General features: G+C 33.3%; 1 protein-coding gene across 3 annotated transcripts; it reads left to right on the forward strand.

Annotated features, from left to right (window-relative positions):
• The first annotated feature begins 1306 nt into the window (after positions 1-1306).
• On the forward strand, positions 1307-20619 carry LOC140063217 (uncharacterized). 3 transcript variants are annotated; one of them, XR_011847589.1, is made up of 26 exons: positions 1307-1679; positions 5574-5726; positions 6168-6448; positions 7477-7546; positions 8117-8263; positions 8734-9002; positions 9149-9245; positions 9338-9457; positions 9569-9685; positions 9877-10242; positions 11137-11256; positions 11468-11584; positions 12019-12132; positions 12647-12754; positions 13068-13181; positions 13910-14023; positions 14424-14537; positions 15330-15449; positions 15914-16027; positions 16460-16573; positions 16960-17079; positions 17568-19016; positions 19138-19503; positions 19625-19990; positions 20112-20355; positions 20479-20619. XR_011847589.1 is itself a non-coding variant. In XM_072109710.1 (22 exons), the coding sequence occupies exons 1-22, from the start codon at positions 1643-1645 to the stop codon at positions 18269-18271; spliced, it is 3630 nt and encodes a 1209-aa protein (XP_071965811.1). In that variant the 5' UTR covers positions 1307-1642; the 3' UTR covers positions 18272-19113. The 3 variants fall into 3 exon arrangements, 1 of the variants encoding a protein (XP_071965811.1); XR_011847588.1 differs by having other exon boundaries at positions 19625-20355; XM_072109710.1 differs by lacking the exons at positions 19138-19503; positions 19625-19990; positions 20112-20355; positions 20479-20619 and having other exon boundaries at positions 17568-19113.
• The last annotated feature ends 752 nt before the right edge of the window (positions 20620-21371 follow it).

Raw genomic sequence — 21371 nt, forward strand, 5'->3', positions numbered from 1 at the left:
AATCGGCCGTTTACCAACATATAAAGGTAGGCCTATAGTTGAATTCAGTTAAATTGGCTTATTTTGTGTCAACTTTCATCGAATGATCTCATTACAATGTAATACTAAGGTTTTTTTTAATTTTTAGTATCAGACGATGGAGAAAGTGACGAAAATAAAGGAATAGACCCTGAAAATGTTTCTTTAATTATTGCTGGAACTGTAGGAGGCGCTCTCGTAATTTTGATTACTTCAACTTTTGTCGTTTATTGTAAACGAAAAAAGCGTGATGATGATGAAGAATTGAAAATTGACAGTGAAATCAAAATGTCTGAAAAAGCAGATGGAACAGAAGGGCATTACAATAAAACAGATTTATGATAAACTTTTATGATAGCGTTCACTTCTACGTTGTTGGTTATTGTTATTAGTTACTACATTATTATTGTAAAGCCAAAACGACTTCCGCAAAAGTATGTTTCATTTTTTTTTAAATGTTTTCTGATTTAGCCAAATCTAATTCGGTACCGTTCTATTTTAAACTTGCACAATATCTATATAAAGTTCTTAATCATTACCCGTTAACTATTTATTCCAGTTAATAATATACCGGTACGGTACTACTGTTAATGTTTCAATGAAAAGAAAAACAGAACAAAACTATAAAAAGAAACTTATCTTGAATAATGATACAAATTGTTAAACTACATAACTTATACTTGTCTACATTAAAAATAAAATTATGAAAATATGGGCTGAAAAGGATAGAAACTATATTCCAAAGAAAACGATAACCATAATGATTGGATGGAATAAGCCAGGAGAGAATCTGATCACATAGACTCATAATACTGATGAATTAATTGCAAAAATAGATTGCATTCGTTTAAAATATCTTACATTTTTAAAAAACAATAGCGCAGTTTAAATATACGCATTATAAAACTTACTCCAACTTATGAAAGGGAAGTCATGATTAAACATTTCGATTTTTATTACAAAAAAGAACTTTCTGTTTTACATGTTTATCAAAATATATGATTAATTGGTTTATGCAAAAACACGGCCTATATTAATCGATGTTCCTCATATGTTAGGTCTATTATGACCTAACTTAAAAGTAACCATAAGTCAATTAATTTTTTGTTTATGCGTTTTTTGGTTTTGTTTGTTTTTTTCCTATTCAATTTAATAATCATGAGTGTAAGTATCGTAATCATTTTAGTTTAGGTTTAATTCTAGTTTCAGGCCTAGATAATTAGGCCTACTATAGTAGATATATACGGATAGCGGACGGTTCGATGACCAGTAAACATTATAATTGACCACTTCCAGTGAAGTTGTTTTCTTAACTATTAAAGGTAAGCCGGTTGAACTTATCGATTATTCTGTTAACCTTCAGAAACTTATGATCTACATGATTATTTCTTTCCTCCTGAATATATCACTTTGGAACGCTCTAGATAGAGTTGAAAGGTCAGGTTTCGAAGTAGTTATAACTTAGCTCCGGAAGCTCGCTTCCTAATGATAAGCTTATTAGTAGATACAATGGCATAGTATTTTGTTGGTATTGTTACAGCATCCAGGACATAACTATTTTGTCACCCACACGGGCCAAGAGTGTACCTTACACTGTCATCTCTGAAACCACAAATTCATCACCATGTTACATGTTTTTATAGGGCTATTGTTATATACAGGTAAGTAAACGTCGTTTTTTTTTACTGAGTTGGGGAAAATGTCAGCAAACCAGTTAGAAAATTACTTCAATGGGTGAACAGACCGACTGACGAAATACGGATATGCATTCATACTGATAAATATTAAAACACATTTTAGATACATTTTTTAGATTTTTAGTTTATTTTTAAATAATTTTGTTATGGGTTAAAAATAAACCTAAGGTATTGTAAAAATACTTAAAGGTTGGTTAAGTATAATGCTTGAAGAAAATGTAAGTAATATAAAGTTTAAAAAAAACTTGATTGCAGTGAATACAACTGTAGCATTATTTTACATGAAATGACATCACAGTAACATTGAATTTAATTTTTTTATCGACTATGGTAATCCATTTTCTATTTTATTTGTGTGGTTTTTAACAATATTTCTAAACTTATGTAATTCAGATATTGCTGCACATAACAGAGGAAATAAATTAGAAAAAAAAAGTCTAACAAAAAATAATTAATTTAAAAAGATTATTTTCATATTCAGTTTTTAAAAATTATCATTTTCTTCAGCCTAACTTATTGAAACATCGGTTAAAATATTGAGAATGTGCTCACAGACGGAGTCTAATATCCCAAGTAATGTACAATATAAAGTCATGTATCTTCTAAATTAATAAGACAACAATCAGTGAGTTGCAACATTATTGTTTGTTACTATTGTGGCTAACTGTAATACCAATACTAATAATAGCCTTGAATACAGCTTCTTTTAATTATTATTAAGACCGTTTAGTTGTCATCTAAGTTAAACTTGCAGGTACCGCACTAAAAAACAGTAACATGTCTGGTCCCCCGAACGAATAATGGGTAGAGGCATTTATAAAACGTATATCATTTTGTGGTTTTATATTCTGTACACATAAATTTAATGTATATTTTTTCAAGCTAATTATAGCGTCTTAGGTTACGATCACATTTCATAAACCATAGGCCAAAAAACCTTGTCGCAATAGGGAAGTAATGAAACTCGCAACAACGGAAATACTTGTACATTAGTTCGGAAAAAAATAAACGATTATAACAAATTGTATAAGTTCCTTGTTAATACCGTACCCTACAATATCAGTAGGTCACGAGCTATTATGATACAAGGCAATCGAATTCGTTTTCTTTTCATTTCGGATGTTAACGTCCATATAGTAACTTTAACCAAAACGAAAGAGCCATAACATAATATATTGTATATTTTTATCTGAATAGGAATAATTTAAGAGCAATAATTTACAAACAAAAGAAAAATAGGTATTGTTACTTATAGCATGCCGTATTATACTGCTACTATTCGTATAATGTAGGCCTACTTATTGCTACTTATAGCGTATTGCCACTTAGCATACATATTGCTACTTATACTTGTTTAGGCCTACTACTTATTAGTATACTTATTACACATACTTATTGTTACTATAGAATACTTCTTGTTACATAGAGCATGCTACCTACTTATAGATACTACGGTTAAATGCTTCTGGTAAAACTGAATTGGCAAAAAAAGGCTAATGAAATAAAATGCTAATAATTAAACTCATAACAAAGACATCATGCTAATGACCTTAATTAGAAATTTATTTTTTTATTTATTTTTATTTTATTCAGTTGTCAACCAACAGCGATGAAACCGCCACTAACAGGTTGAATCACAATTGATTATGCTGAAATGATACACAAATGACTGCAGTTGAGAGTTTCGATATTTATCTTTCATAATTATAAACTACTTTCAGTTATTATGTTACACCCTTTGAATTTTGCTGACAACATTAATTTCTTCAATAGTCAGAAAAAAACAACAAACAAGATGACGATCATGCGCGTATATACCTATTCATGCAAACAAAAACGCGCACATCGATCACATTTAGCAATTTGCCATTGCATGCATCAATCCGAAATTGAATCGCCAAAAACATAATTATGCCTAATTAAATAATTTAATCATAGGAATGTTCACTTTGAACAATGAATAATATAACGAGTTTAACTCTGTACTCTAAAAGTGGACTAGAATTGGCAAAGTTCACAAATCGGTTCACACTATCACTATTTGTATAGGCGAATTCTTGTCACCATAACCACAATAAATTAAAGCGATTACCGGTGCTTTGATAGTTAAAGAGAATAGGAAAAGGAGATGCTAACAGTATTGTATTTTAGTCTTTCTACAAAACAAGATTTATATTAGGAAACAGAAGTTATCCTACTAGTGATATTGAAAGCCGTTTGTCTCTTTAACTATTGTTATAATGTCATAATGTATTCTGTCGGATGTTATATGAAGGAAATCTAACCCTACAGTGGCTATGGTCTCAAGGACCGAACGTCGATTTAAAGCTGAAGACAGGAAGAAGCCGTTTATATAAACAGCAAAATGTCTATGTTTTATGTTTTTATAAAATAATAGGTAGGCATATAGATTTATGTGGGTTACTACTTATTCGCCTGTAATCTATAATGTATAGGCGATTACGTATTGACATGAAAATAAAGTGTTACCAATGATACCTGCACACAGAGTATCATGTATGAGGCGAAACCTATCAACACTGTTACGTAGGCATAGGTAGTTCAAATGGTGCGATGCAAAAGTATACAATTGTTTTAATAATTCCGTTAGCCGGAGGAATATTGAATACAGTCACCATTATAGACTAGGTTTTTTATCCAGACAGAAGGAAAATAAAATTATAAAGAAATTGTTTAAAATTTATTTTATATGTTTGTTTAGGGGTATATAAAAACAGCGTTATGAACACACAACAAAACCGTACATTAATCATTTAACACAAAAACATATTGATAGTGTGTACAAAGTTCTTACCAAAAATTAATGGCAGATTGGTAACTCTGACATTTAATGTAGGATGAGTTTAAACAGTTCAAACTGTGGGCCTCCGTAACTTATCGTCTATAATCTATCCTATTTCTAGTGAAATATTTTGGTCAAATTAATTAATAACCCATTTGAGATTTCTAAGTGTATTCAATTCAATTCAATTCAAAGAACATTTATTAACGTCCAAAAGACAAAAAGTAACAAAAAAGAACAATGGCAAGAGATAATAAAGAAAATGGACGAAGGCATATCCCAGAAAGATGTGAATCTTGTGACGGGGTTGCCGATAATACAACTAAAGTTAATAAATTAATTTAATAATGAAATAAAAAAATTAATAAAATACCAGTAGATTAAAGTTTTTAAAAAATAATGGAAATTGTAGGAATATACCATTATTCATGGTTCAGAACTTTTGTGCAATCATCCTAACTGAGACCGGAACTTTAACAGATACTTGATTTTATCTATGCATTTAAATCTAGGCGTTTATATGTTTTGTTGTTTTTTTTTATTTGGCACAATTAAATCCAAAGTTACGGAAATATCTTATCAGTTAGTAGAATCCCACCGGGTATGTTATCAGGTTCATCTAGTCTCAATATTTCTTTCATATACGTGTTAGTTGGAAAGAATCAATTCTATTTACAAATTATATAATGTTTTGCTAAGACTGGGATGTTGGCGGTTTTTCTCTTCAAAAGTCTCCGAGTTCCGTCAGTTATCCGGAAATTACATATTATACAAACATACCTTTATTATACATCACCTCTATTTTATTTTTCATTGTACTTTTGTGGTTATGATTACTTATAGTGCAATTCAGATTTTTTGTTTTATTACAATTATATTATATCAGTTTTAACTGCCATTTGTGCAATTATACTATAAACTAATATATTATAGGCTTACACACAATATAAAACCAACTCTGCACACAATGAGGAAAGCCGTCATTTAGTTTATTGTTTTAGGCCTACAAAACACGCGGAATCTATCATACTCTTACACTTATTTTTTTGTATTAGTGCATATATATGGCCAAAACTGTACATTTGATGATCCTGTAGAGCCGTTATGTGGTTATACAATGGGGTACAAAAATGATAACTTTGCATGGACGTTAAATGGTGGCAGTACCCCCACTGAAGACACAGGCCCTGATTCTGACCACTCTGGAAGTAAGTTCAATTTTAAAATGTGCTTTTATCCCTTTTATGTTTGTAGCCAAAAAGCACAATACTAGGAACTACTATATTATTAGAATATTACTACTGCAGTGCTTTGGTCAATAGTAGCAATTTTTTTTCTGTATTTCTGTGAGAGACAGTAAAGATCAATGTATCTTGACCAAAACACGTGCTATTTTGTAATTGCGTGGGGCCACACTTTTAATTCCACTATTGAGTGGCCCTGAACTCAATATTGCGTTAAACAATAGGTTTTGGCTTCATCCCTAACTTTATCATTATTACCACCTCGTCCGATTTCCTTTTCTGTAGATCTTTATGGTCGATATATTTAGCAAATATCACGGCCGGTCGTTATTGGACTGTTCATAAAGATAAATGATAATATATATGTGACTGCAATCTAACTAAACACATTTGTTTGTATTATAGATGGTCAATATATCTACGCAAGTGCTGTAGAAGATGGAGGAATCGAACGAGGGAGAGGCTCAAGAGCAAGAATTGTTAGCCCAAATATCACGACGTTTGATAAGGGGAAGCTTTTACGTTTCTATAGCTATATGTACGGCAGGGGAGTGGGTGTTCTTAATGTTTATATTCTATATGATGGAATTGTGAAACTTCCCAGATCTATTTGGCGACGAACAGGTGATCGTGGACCAAAATGGAAACTCGGTGAAGTGGAATTACCAAAACATTCTGTATTTCGGGTATGATTCCACCAAGTTACTTTTCCTAATTTGTATCTTTCTGCTTTTCAAGTTTCAAGTTTATTGTTTCACACAATATAATACAATATGAACAGAAACATAAATTAATAATACAATTGTGTGAGGAGGACGCATTAAGCCAAGGCTTTAAGTTTGGTCCTCCTCCATTTGTTGAAAGTTATAGCGAAAGATATGAAACCGGCCTAGTGGGGGATAACAAAACATGTTGCTCGCGCAACAGACTACCTTACTATCTCGAAAATTGTTTTAATGACATATATGTACATGTCCATATTATGTATCATGATTCGTCGTCCAGTAAGCCATAAACAAATTGAGCTTAACACATCACCAACTCTTTATAGACTTAGGTATCTATAATTTATTTTAGATATGTTATAGATTAGGATTATCTAGAGTAATTCATTTGAAATGTACAAACAGTCAGTGTCATACATAATAATATTTATTACCATGCGTGATTCTTCGTTCAGTAGGCCTAAGTCTTGAATAGACTGAGCATAACCGCTTTACTAACTGTCATGTGCCTTTAAGTCTCTAATACATATGAGAGTAGGCCCAGTGCAAGGTACAATTTAAATACACAAAATGACGAACTAATGGTATTTACCTACCTTAACTGCCAATGCACTTTAGTAAGCATGTTCAGTGGTTATCCTAGCAGCGCATGTAACGATCTGCATTCCCTTTTTTCTTTGAACCCATATCTAACAATGAAGCGCTTTACATAACAAAAGCATCATTGATCGTGAAATGTTTTGCTTGTTTTGGGGACTTTTGCGCATATTAAGCTAATATTAACACCTTTCTATAGAAAAAACGCTAAGACCTATATAAGATAGACGATCGAATTTAAACATTGTAATTGATCAAATAATTATGTTTCCCAAAATCAATGTAAAGCCCAAGACAAACATTAAATATTACTAATTTTAAAGCGTGTCGCACGTCAATCATTCTCTTTTTAAATCTCTTTCTCTATTCTTTATCATTCTCATTTTTTACAGATTGTTTTTGAGTCCATCGTTGGTAAAGGGAAAGACGGAGACATTGCTTTAGATGACATCACTATTGAAGGTACTGTACATTATTGTATACAAATGTTCATATTAAGACATATTGTATGCAAGAATTGTTGGTATAGTCCTAATAACTAAATAAATAATAAAATAGGCAAGTCGATGAAAAATATGAATGAATTGTACTAATCTCCATATGTTGAGGTCAGAGACTCTCTAAAAATATAAAAACGCTAGATGGAGTATTTGTTAATACGTTTGGGTAAATCTAGAGTAGTTCCATAATATATTATTTCCTATAAGTGATAATATATTGATATCCATACAAGCAATATCAAATCGAAGCGCATCTAATTAATCGTACGATATTCGGTAAATATAATCATGTTCATGTTGATTATAGCCAGACTATTGCATTTTCCCATCTTCTTCCATGGACGTCAGATGTAGCCTACTAATACAATTAATCATTTAAACCTTACATTGTATATTGTCACAATTGGGCCTAATGGGTTTTCGGCAGGTTTTCTTCATAACAATTTACACCTTTAATGTATTCAGTTTCAGACAAATAGATGATTTCTTTTATTGAAGATGAAGTATAAATCTTAATTCGTTTTCTTTTCAGATTTGGCCTGGAACTGTAATTTTGAAAAAGATACATGTTCATTTCACCAGTATGATGGCGACGATTTTGATTGGACGTCAAACAAGGGTAAAACAAGTACAAAAGGAACAGGTCCACCAATAGATCACACAAGAGAAACATCAAGAGGTTGGAATTATTTGAATTATCTGATTCTGTAGCTGTTACTAAATACTATTTAACTGACTATTGCAATTTGCAGTTAGATACGAGTTTCATCTAGGTGCATTAAATACTCTCTCTGCATCTGCAAACTTTCATGAAATCCGTGTATAATGGAAAATATCTCAAAGTCGCCAAAATTTCAATGATGCGAATATGGCTTCTTATCTTGTGCTATAAAAATGGTTTTGTTATCTTGCTGTATTAATTCCACTAAAAACATAATATTTTCTCACTTTTTTTCGTTGGTAACTTTTAAAGATTTAAAACATTTAACTTATAGATTCTATTTCATACAAACATATTTGTCAAACTATGTAAAGCTCTGTCTACACTATCAAACTATCATATACATACAATTTAAGAGTAGAAAGAAAATAAACTGTCAATTGGTATGGAATTATTAAAGTTGACTTTATTTTAAAATTTACTTTCAGGGATGTATATGTATATTGAAACTTCAAATAAAGAAGATTATTCGAAAGCAATACTTGTAAGCAGACCATTTACAAAGAACCCAGAAAGATACTGTGGCCTATCCTTCTTCTATCACATGATGGGAACAGCTATAGGAGCATTGAAGTTACACCTTCTCTACAACAACAATACCGGTTTTGATCATCCTGTTTGGTCAGACAATACCAGCTATGGTAACAATTGGATAGAAAATATCGCTTACCTCAATGAAGTCACTGGAATGTTTCAGGTAAATGTGGCTTTTGTATCTACTCCACATGGTGTAGTAACGCTGCTTCATTAGTCGTGCTCAAATTAAACCCTGGCCATCCTGATGTATTGAAAACTATTTCTTGTCGAATACAAATGGTCTTTCAATGACTTTTTTCTATTTAGGTTGCGTTTGAAGGAGTAAGAGGAGTTGGACATAAAGGGGACATTGGACTTGATGACATCAAACTTCTTGGCGACGGATGCTCTGTCTATCCAAATGGTACAATTAATATTTATATTTTAGTAAATTAATCTAATAATTTAATATTGGTATACTTGAAAATTTTGATTAAAGTTTATCATATTTTCCAGATATCATTGAGGGTAACTGCACAGAGAATCCGTGTAAACATGACGGGTCATGTATTGAAATGATTGGAGGAATTGTCTGTAGTTGTGCCTTTGGACATTCGGGAAATCTATGCGAGATAGGTAGGCCTGCTTTACACTACACAAGTTATAACATTAGACAAATGAATTGAATTGATTGAATAAAACTCGGTAAAGGTATCTTAAAACTTACTGTTTTATCTTCCATTTCAGCCGACATGTGTGCATTCGAACCATGTCACAATGGTGCAACATGCCTCCAAGTAGGACCAACTGGATTTGCTTGTCACTGTTCTTCAGAGTGGACTGGCGCAACCTGTCAAAAGAAAAGTAATACATTGTTACATTCACGCAACACATGATTGCATCTGTAGAAAGAAACTGTTTCTGCCAAATTAATATGTATAAACTTAATCATCATACCTTTAAGTAGTGTTCGATTCGTAACATATTTACAATGGAAACTGACTTAATCCACAATTTAATACCCTTTGTATCCATAAAACGATTTTTTTTTCTAGTATTGTTAACTACTACTGAGGTCCCAACAACTGTTGAACAGACGACCAAACTTCTAACAACAAAGCCTGTTAGTACCGAGATGCAATCTCACAATCCTGAAATGGCAAAGACAACGCCTGACAGATCTTCATACACAGCATCTCCAACTACGCCGCCCATTCCACCTTCTCCTCGATTAGAGATCACTACAGATGTGGAAGAATATTTTGAAGTTACCTCTACACCATATCTGTCAACAAGCGAGTTGGTAACTTATACAAATCACTGCTTGGAATTCCCGTGTAATCATGGTGATTGTGTGAACGAAAAAAGTAGTTATCGTTGTCAGTGTTATACTGGCTGGAAGGGAGACGAGTGTGAACAAGGTACCGTACTTATATTAAGTCAGTTTTATAAAGGAATGTGTTTTACAAAACAAAATTAAATTTATTATATCTAATTAATATAGAAGTTTCTTTATAGTTTAATTAATATTTTTAAGTTAAATTGTAGGCCTAAACAAGGCTTTCCATTTAAGGTGTTGAAGGTTTCATAAAACCGTTTCTCGTGGCATGTTTTACTTTAGAAGGTCATGTATAACTGGGCCAAACAACTTATTGTGACAATGATAGCAATTATTAGCTTGTTCAGATACAATCTAAGACACGTAGTAACATTTTCAGTATCTGCAGGCTAATTAGTTTAACTTCTTCAATAATGCTGTACTATTTTTTATATTGACTTTTCCTGTTATGTACTTAATAACCAAAATGATCAGCGTTCATTGAATTTATCTGGAAATCTACTCGTACAGCTGATAGGCGACCTTCCGTATGTTCTATTTATTGGTCATAGACAATGCGTGTGTGTGGGAATATACTATTTTATAGATAGATTATTAAAAATGATATGAACTCGGCTACAAGGTCGGATTTCCTCTAGGATTGACTGCGAATGACGTATTTCAAGTTCATGGGGATAGACAAACGTAAGCCATTCATTCATGGAGCTCCCTCTATTACCCTTGACCTGAGTCTGTACCCTATTTATTATAAATGTCAAATCCAATGATACGACAGTTATAGAAAAAAAGGGAATCATAAGAATTAAGCTCTGTCTACACTATCAAACTTTAACAAAAAGTAAGTAATGAAAATTCGCTAAATAAAGGTATCAACATTACAAACAAATTATGTAAATGTATATTATTCGATGTCACAAATGTTGCTGAATGTTGTTTAAATAAATGAAATAATAATTTGATTTTGTTTATATATTAGACATCAATGAATGCAGCGAATCTTTAACCCCGTGTGGAAATAATGGAACATGCGCAAATACTGATGGGTCATATAAGTGTACGTGTGACGACGGCTGGATGGGAGAAAACTGTGAAGCGAGTAAGTATGGGAAGGAATACTACAGTGACATGAAGTTAAAACATATAACTTGCTCTAAACACGAGTTAAACTAAAGATTAGGTATAAGTATTATCTGAACTTCAAGTGGTACATGAAGAGGCCTATATGAACTTTTCTCTCCACTCAACTTTTTTCTAATATTTACACTGTAGTGGATGATATAGCTATAACAACTTTGATACATTTTCAGAATGTGAAGATAGCAATTATAGTTGTGACTACTGGGCAGGAACGGATGAGTGTGATATCAACCCATCATACATGTTGAAATATTGCCAATTCAGTTGTGGAGTCTGCCAACCATATGGTAACGAACTATATAATCCTTAAGCTCAGTCTACACTATCACATGTGATGTTACAACAAAATGTGATGTGCCCATATATGGACATGATGATGTCATATCACAACCATATTTGGGCATATCACTACCATATTTGAGAACATCACACTTTTTTTGTCAAAGATAGTGCAGACAGAGATGTATCTTGTTTACGTCGAGTGACGCATAGGTATATGCTCATCTGGCCAACCTACTGCACAATGGCATTAAAAGCATTCGTTATCGTTCTTCTGTATTGTATTTAAACCTTTAAATTAATAATATAACGTTGGTCACATAAATTTGCCATCCATAACGTTAGATTGGAAGGCATCTGAAGAAGAAGCAAGTACGCTTCCCGGCTGTGGTTTTTGTAAAACATTGCGTTATATTTCAAACTAATGTCAATATTGTTGTAGAGTGCCAAGATCGACATGAAAACTGTGCTTTGTGGGCTAGTATAGGCGAATGCCAAATAAATCCTTTCTACATGTTAAGCTTCTGCCATCGAAGTTGTGGGGTCTGTTTGGATGGTAAGTTAATTGTTTATCAATCACTTGATGACAAAAAAGGACGAAAATATGGTGTTTAGGAAGATAAGGAGGAAAGGCGGGGAACCATTTGCTTTTTGATGAGAATGATTAGAATGAGTGAGAAAGATAAGGATCTAGATATGGATATGATAATTGTGATAATATGTTAATCGTAATGACATTAAAATAAAGTCGAAAACAATTGTTTTTAAAACGTTGTTGTGGTTTTTGAATGCTGATGATGCTGATAATGAATTATATATCAGTAATTGTGATGGTGAAGATATTGACGATAATTTAAGCTTTGACGACTTTTTATTATAGTAATAACACTGTCTTTCAACACATAGAGATCTTTCATTTATCTCCATAACATCGATTTTAATTCCCTAAATACCTTTCTTTTATCTTGAACCTAACCCTTTGTCTGTGATACCTTTTTGATGGAATTAGGGTTAGAATTAGATAAGAATACCATTATTATTAAGAATATATAATACTTCTTTCTTATCAGACGAGTGTTCAACGCATCCATGCAAGAATGGAGGAACATGTACAGATCTTGAAGATGACTACTCCTGCACATGCCAAGAGGGATGGGGCGGCATTAACTGTCACGTTCGTTAGTATTTCTTAGTTTTCTCTTCTTAACAAAAACAAGTATTACGTTTTATATTACACTTAATTTAAACTGTTTGTAAAAAAACTCTTTACACCAAACCAATTGTACGAATTTACGAGATTAGAATACCTTCTTTTCTTGACGGTTTCGTTGTTCCTTTCACGAACAACTTCTTCAGAAATTGTTAATTACAACCAAGTTGAACATTTACAATTAACTAACAGTTATTATCTAAACATTATTTTAAAACAAATTATTTCAACTATTAGATTTTGTTTAATGCTACGTTAATATTTATCTTCTATTTTCGCAGCTCTGAACGAATGTGACAGTAATCCTTGTCAAAATAATGGAACATGTTTCGATTCGATAGCATATTATCAATGTGCGTGCAGCGACGGCTATGAAGGAGTGAACTGTGAAAACGGTACGTAAAGCAGTATAGACTTGGCCCAAGTCTGTAGTTATTTCAAGCTCAAGTAGTACGTATGAAACGCCATTTTACTAATATTAGGGGTAAAATCCATCTGAAACCCAGACTAGTAAAAGCAGTAACGCACAAATACATTAACCGTTGTTTATTTTTGTATTGCTCTACAAAATTACAAATATATAAATAATAAAAGACCGGAACAAGAGGATAACTTAACACTGAAGCTCAAAATCTTGTTTCTAAACGATTATAAAAAATCATAAATAATAAATAATGCTTAATATATATGTTATCAAGTATGTATTTTTAATTGTATATTTGAACTTGTCCCTCAAAAACGTTAAAAATGAATATTTTAAAAAATTAGACTTTAAATAGGCTATGTTGAAGTTTTTCACTTTGTATTAGAAAACACGACAAAAATAATGATTTCACTTATAAGAAGACAACATAACTTGCTACATTTAACCATATTTTTGTAGACAGACAGTTTTAAATTCAGTGTTTCAGGTAAATATATTTTCAGGGGGGACAATGTATCTTTAAATTTATTATGTTTTCCTATTCTAATTATGTAATTTAGTCCAAATGTTTACTTCGTTAAATTAACATTTTGTATGTTGTATTCTGTCTGTCTGGCACAGGTCGACTGGGACAAGTCGCTCTGTAAGCTACATTATTTATAGTGTTTATTTTATTTTTAGCATGATTTTGTTTTCCAGAAACCGACCATTGTTCTAATGATCCTTGTCTTAATGGTGGAATCTGTGTTGATATTGGGTTGGATTATAAATGCAAGTGCTCTTTGGGTTTCTATGGTAAATCATGCGAGAATGGTAAGTCATGGAAGAAATTTACATTCATTTTCATCACAAGTTCATTTTTACTTGTCAAAATGTATGTTTGTTAGCACGATAGCGCGTACAATTTTCAAGTTATCACTCTGAACTTTTCGGTGTAAATAGGTACTGTATATACTAACAGAACAAATTCAAGAAAATCAATTCATTAAAAACTTCACAAATAAAAAAAGCTAAATATTTGTATATTCCTTTAACATGGGCATGCGCCCTCTGTGGCAATATTTTGCCAAGTATTTCATACAGTTTCTGAGTGCTTTCATTTAATTTTCAAGATATTCCGAACCATTCATTATTTACAGAAGAGGTCCTTATTGAATATCACATTCCGGTGACCATTGCTTGTATAATACTGTTACTTATTTTACCATGTTAGATACAAATGAGTGTTTAAGTAACCCGTGTTTTAATGGAGGAACTTGCTTAGATAAACCTGGAAGCTTCCAGTGTAAATGTCCTGATGAATGGACTGGCGAAACATGTATACATGGTAGGTAAAAATATCCTCAGTACAACTTTAGCAATAACTAAACTTAAACAAGAAATATTTCTTACAAAAAACGCTGCTCGCTTATTGAAAAATATTGTTTATTTCAAATGTTTTTGAATGTGTCATTTTATTGTCACATAATAGTTATTTTACCTGAAAAAATGTAATTTAAAGCAACAAATACTTAAATTATCTGTCAGACAATGGTTTTTGGGTTTCTTTTCTTTTTTTATATGTGAATAAATATTATTTTTTTGTTACAGAAGTGAATACTCAATTTCTGTCACTTAGTTAATTTTATTGCTAAGGTCAAATCTGGAGGTCACTTCATCACCCTAGATATTTAAATTGTGAAGTATCCTATTACAAACACAAACTTTAATGGACTGTTTCGATAATAATTCAATGAATATCTGACAGTGAATATACCAGAAATGCTTAGGGATTTGTAATTTTAGCATGACATGTCCTAATAGACTCTTTCCCAGACGTTTTTTGGGTCTACTGTAGCAGCTGGAATCAATAAATCATAGTGGAGTTTCCATTTTCACAAAACTGTCTGCCCTTAGAACTATAACTGCTGCTTGCTTTAGCTTCTGATTGAGTAGTCCTAATGGGACGTAGCGGGCTAGAGCAGCAGCGTGAAAACTCAAAACTATTTACAAGCAACAATTCAATACTATAAATCGATCATTTGGAGGATAGTTTCTAACCTGACGACAGAACCTATAAATCAATAATATTTTTAGAGTCTTACATCATTTATATAGTATAACGTGTGTCTATTTTTAGACTTCGATGAGTGTCGGAGTAATCCGTGTCTGAATGGAGGATCATGCTTCCATGGTATTGGACGCAGCTTCTATCTTTGCCGATGTGTAGTTGGTTATGAAGGAAACAATTGTGAGACTGGTAATAATACATTTGAATTATTGTATTTGTTTTAATAAGATTTCAATTTATTTAATCTGCATATACCGTACCCTTGGTACTGCTGCTACTGTGAATACGATGTTACTACTGGTCATTAATAACTATGAATTGTCCAGCCAGAAATGTTAAAATATTATATTATTTTGTTCAAATGTATTTTAAAGGCTATATATTTATATTATATTTCCTCATCTTTATCGTTTCAAATTAATTAATTAAAATTTCAGTATATCACCGGGCGGTTTAGAACTAATGTTCTTTGCCTGTCGTGTTTATATATTATATTCATGAAATGTATCATTTGAAACTCGTACTTACATTTTTTTAATACCTTATTCATTTGTTTTATTATTGATTGAAAGAAAGAAAATAAATGTTTACGTTGAATTGAATTGAATTGAATAAAGTAAAATACTGTAATAATAACGTTTGAATATCTACAGACATAAATGAGTGTGAAATCAGTCCATGCTCGGCAGGCTCCACGTGTGTAGACTTATTAGGCCGTTACCAGTGCCAATGTCAACCTGGTTACACGGGATCCAGGTGTCTAATAGGTAGGTTACAATTATGTTCAAACCGTTAGTTGATACATGGAAAAAAACGACGCTATCTTACCATTTTCAGCCGATTCTCGTGTATTATGTCTAGCGACAATAAACATTGTGCAGTATCGTGTCTGCCGACAGCAACATCACCATACTATTATAGCACATAAATCACCCCAATCGTGTATTATTGTACTGTATAAACACCACCATTATACTGAAAACGTGTGATCGTTAAAAACAGCTGTAGTGTTACGTAACGTGAAAATATTAATTGCTCGATATGTCATCACGTTTTATAACGGATCCAACGAACGTATTCAATTTGTTAACATTATTTAAATAATAAAATATTTTTTTCCTGGAAATTATCCTTTCTGTTGTTTATGCATATCGAATTTTTGTTATCTCAAGACAAAACAATGCTATTTTATTTTTTAGAAATTGATGAGTGTGCTAGTAATCCATGTTTCAATGATGCAACATGCTTGGACGATGTAGGTAGATACGATTGCCTATGTCCACCATTATACTTGGGACAGAATTGTGAAAATCGTAAGTTACAGTAAAATACAGTTTCAAAACAATGTTCGTAAAAAGAATGGAATAGCCATGTTTAAGATTCAACAAGGCCATATAGGTCTACATATCTGCAGTCGCGTGCTCAAATTTGTTTACCGACTATCCGACCAAGTACCAACCGACCGACATGGTGAGTACAAACCTGAATCCAACAGTACGATGGCGTAATATTAATCCAACAGTACGATGGCATGTAGTAAAACAACAGTACTGTAGTGTTTAACAACCCAACAGTACGATGCCGTGTAGTGATCCAACAGTAGTGCGATGGCGAATTGTAATCCAACAGTACGATGGCGTATTGTAATCCAATAGTACGATGGCGTCTAGTAATCCTTTTTCTTCTTCTTTTTTTTCAGGCGTAAACTTATGTACCAATTCACCTTGCTTAAACAACGGCGTTTGCAATGGTCTATCTAATGACATCTTAAGTTTGTGCGAATGTAAACCACAATGGGAAGGCATCTATTGCGAGATATGTAAGAATTACCTACACCTACCATTTTGATGTGGACATACCGCATCAAATATCAGAGAAACACTTTTAACTCGTTTGAACGCAGCCAACCAAAATGCATAAAAAAACAATATTAATTAATTTCGCTGATTCTAAGTCAGTTACCCCGATTAAAACAGTAACATTTGGTTTTTAATAATTATATTAAATATTAGGCCAAGCTTAGGCTGAAAGACAGCAATACGAAATTTCTACAACAACTCATCTAGGCTAATTATGTTTTTTTTTCGTACACAAAAAAAGTACTATTAAACGATCATATTAAACGATCGTTTAATAGTATAACGTACTGTTGCACACCATGTGACCCACAATCGTCCAATCAAATGACAGGAATTTATTTAGGTGTTATATAATATTAAATATATAATTTACGTATATTATTAGGGTGGTGTCAACATTTATTTAAAAAACTGTTTTAATTTGTTTATAAATTTATTTATTTTACAGCCAAAATTATTCCAACGACCATTGCTCCAACTACTACACCGTGGATAACCACAGTAACTGAACTAACAACAACGAAAGGCCGTTTAACTACCGAAGCAACTGAAGCGCCAGAAAGTGTGTCAACTTCTAGACCGACAACCACGCTCTTAACAAGTACATCTAAGACAGAAACGATAAAAAAAAAAGCAACAACACCTAATATACTAACTCGCAAGCCAACAACACCAAGGGAAGCAACCCAAAGACCTATAAAGCAATCTACACCAGTATTGTTAACGCTTGTACCTCCTACACCAGCACTATTAACGCCTGTACCTCCAACCCCTACTACTGATAACGAACGTATACAAACTACTGATTTCCGAACTAAGAGGATGTTGACCACTGAAAATGGCACCGTACCAGACCGACCAAACGTGGATACTAACAAGTCACCAGAACATACGCCTATGAGTTTATTTGTTATTGTCGTCATTGCCGCCGGCACCTTTATGTTTACTGCTATTGTTATGTTAATAATTGTTGTCAAATTATGTCGGCGAAATCCTGGTGGAAGATATGAACAATTTCCTCTTGATTTCACCACTGGAGGATTTACTTGGGCAAGTGAAAGCAGTGGAGGCAGCATGTCTTACCAAAAGTTTATGGATAGTGAACCGACGCTAAATGACGCTAGTGTGTTTAAAGAAAATTCTGCCTTTTAGAATAAATTTTGATTTGTGATTTTATGAATTTCTTTTACAATTGTTGTAGTAAATGTAAATAATAATGACGATTTTATAGATTTTTCATTGTGCCAACTGTGTATAATTGTTCATGCTAAATAAAAATGTATTTGCGAGGTCTACGAGTGTTATAAGAGGTTTACTCCGAGTAAAATGACATGGCAGCAATTATACGTATTATACGTATTAAACTCAGTCCACACTGACAAAAAAAGTGTAGTGATATTCCCAAATATGGTAGTGATATGTCATCCATATATGGGCACATTACATTGTTTTTCACATGAAGTTTGATAGTGTAGACAGAGTTTTAAGGAGCGTCCGATTTTAGACGACCTATAAGGTTATTTAATTGTGCGCAAGCAGTTGTGATGTTCGATGACATCAATCAATCTTGGGGTCTTCGTTTATTGTCAACGGTGACCTACAACAGGAACTTAAGAATCATGAAGAATCCAATCCTTTCATTCATGTGCATTTATCAGTGAAGGAATTACAGTATAATAGTTATTAAAGTCTTCTGTATATTTGACAGATGTATTGCCTATCACTGACTTAGTAGGCCTACTGTAATTTCTGAGTAGTCATGTTGCCATAGTAAGGTCATACCCACTGACTATTCCTAGGTTCGAATCTAATCTTCAGTTTATTTGACAGATGTATTGCCTATCACTGACTTAGTAGGCCTACTGTAATTTCTGAGTAGTCATGTTGCCATAGTAAGGTCATACCCACTGACTATTCATAGGTTCGAATCTAATCTTCTGTTTTATTTGACAGATGTTGCCTATCATTGACTTAGTAGGCCTACTGTAATTTCTGAGTAGTCATGTTGCCATAGTAAGGTCATACCCACTGACTATTCCTAGGCTCGAATCTAATCTTCAGTTTATTTGACAGATGTATTGCCTATCACTGACTTAGTAGGCCTACTGTAATTTCTGAGTAGTCATGTTGCCATAGTAAGGTCATACCCACTGACTATTCATAGGTTCGAATCTAATCTTCAGTTTATTTGACAGATGTATTGCCTATCACTGACTTAGTAGGCCTACTGTAATTTCTGAGTAGTCATGTTGCCATAGTAAGGTCATACCCACTGACTATTCCTAGGTTCGAATCTAATCTTCAGTTTATTTGACAGATGTATTGCCTATCACTGACTTAGTAGGCCTACTGTAATTTCTGAGTAGTCATGTTGCCATAGTAAGGTCATACCCACTGACTATTCATAGGTTCGAATCTAATCTTCTGTTTTATTTGACAGATGTTGCCTATCATTGACTTAGTAGGCCTACTGTAATTTCTGAGTAGTCATGTTGCCATAGTAAGGTCATACCCACTGACTATTCCTAGGCTCGAATCTAATCTTCAGTTTATTTGACAGATGTATTGCCTATCACTGACTTAGTAGGCCTACTGTAATTTCTGAGTAGTCATGTTGCCATAGTAAGGTCATACCCACTGACTATTCCTAGGCTCGAATCTAATCTTCAGTTTATTTGACAGATGTATTGCCTATCACTGACTTAGTAGGCCTACTGTAATTTCTGAGTAGTCATGTTGCCATAGTAAGGTCATACCCACTGACTATTCCTAGGCTCGAATCTAATCTTCAGTTTATTTGACAGATGTATTGCCTATCACTGACTTAGTAGGCCTACTGTAATTTCTGAGTAGTCATGTTGCCATAGTAAGGTCATACCCACTGACTATTCATAGGTTCGAATCTAATCTTCTGTTTTATTTGACAGATGTTGCCTATCATTGACTTAGTAGGCCTACTGTAATTTCTGAGTAGTCATGTTGCCATAGTAAGGTCATACCCACTGACTATTCCTAGGCTCGAATCTAATCTTCTGTTTATTTGACAGATGTATTGCCTATCACTGACTTAGTAGGCCTACTGTAATTTCTGAGTAGTCATGTTGCCATAGTAAGGTCATACCCACTGACTATTCCTAGGCTCGAATCTAATCTTCAGTTTATTTGACAGATGTATTGCCTATCACTGACTTAGTAGGCCTACTGTAATTTCTGAGTAGTCATGTTGCCATAGTAAGGTAATACCCACTGACTATTCCTAGGTTCGAATCTAATCTTCTGTTTTATTTGACAGATGTATTGCCTATCATTGACTTAGTAGGCCTACTGTAATTTCTGAGTAGTCATGTTGCCATAGTAAGGTCATACCCACTGACTATTCCTAGGCTCGAATCTAATCTTCAGTTTATTTGACAGATGTATTGCCTATCACTGACTTAGTAGGCCTACTGTAATTTCTGAGTAGTCATGTTGCCATAGTAAGGTCATACCCATTGACTATTCCTAGGCTCGAATCTAATCTTCAGTTTATTTGACAGATGTATTGCCTATCACTGACTTAGTAGGCCTACTGTAATTTCTGAGTAGTCATGTTGCCATAGTAAGGTCATACCCACTGACTATTCCTAGGCTCGAATCTAATCTTCTGTATATTTGACAGATGTATTGCCTATCACTGACTTAGTAGGCCTACTGTAATTTCTGAGTAGTCATGTTGCCATAGTAAGGTCATACCCACTGACTATTCCTAGGCTCGAATCTAATCTTCAGTTTATTTGACAGATGTATTGCCTATCACTGACTTAGTAGGCCTACTGTAATTTCTGAGTAGTCATGTTGCCATAGTATGGTCATACCCACTGACTATTCCTAGGCACGAATCTAATCTTCTGTTTTATTTGACAGATGTATTGCCTATCATTGACTTAGTAGGCCTACTGTAATTTCTGAGTAGTCATGTTGCCATAGTAAGGTCATACCCACTGACTATTCCTAGGCTCGAATCTAATCTTCTGTATATTTGACAGATGTATTGCCTATCACTGACTTAGTAGGCCTACTGTAATTTCTGAGTAGTCATGTTGCCATAGTAAGGTCATACCCACTGACTATTCCTAGGCTCGAATCTAATCTTCAGTTTATTTGACAGATGTATTGCCTATCACTGACTTAGTAGGCCTACTGTAATTTCTGAGTAGTCATGTTGCCATAGTAAGGTCATACCCACTGACTATTCATAGGTTCGAATCTAATC

This window comes from Antedon mediterranea, chromosome 11 (assembly GCF_964355755.1).
Source record: "Antedon mediterranea chromosome 11, ecAntMedi1.1, whole genome shotgun sequence".
Lineage (NCBI taxonomy): Eukaryota > Metazoa > Echinodermata > Crinoidea > Comatulida > Antedonidae > Antedon > Antedon mediterranea.

Coding starts and splice junctions, on each gene's coding strand:
- LOC140063217 (XM_072109710.1), top strand. CDS start 1,643: ATGTTACATGTTTTTATAGGGCTATTGTTATATACAG. Junction 13,182..13,909: donor AGGAGTGAACTGTGAAAACG/GTACGTAAAGCA, acceptor TTTGTTTTCCAG/AAACCGACCATTGTTCTAAT. Junction 17,080..17,567: donor AGGCATCTATTGCGAGATAT/GTAAGAATTACC, acceptor TTTATTTTACAG/CCAAAATTATTCCAACGACC.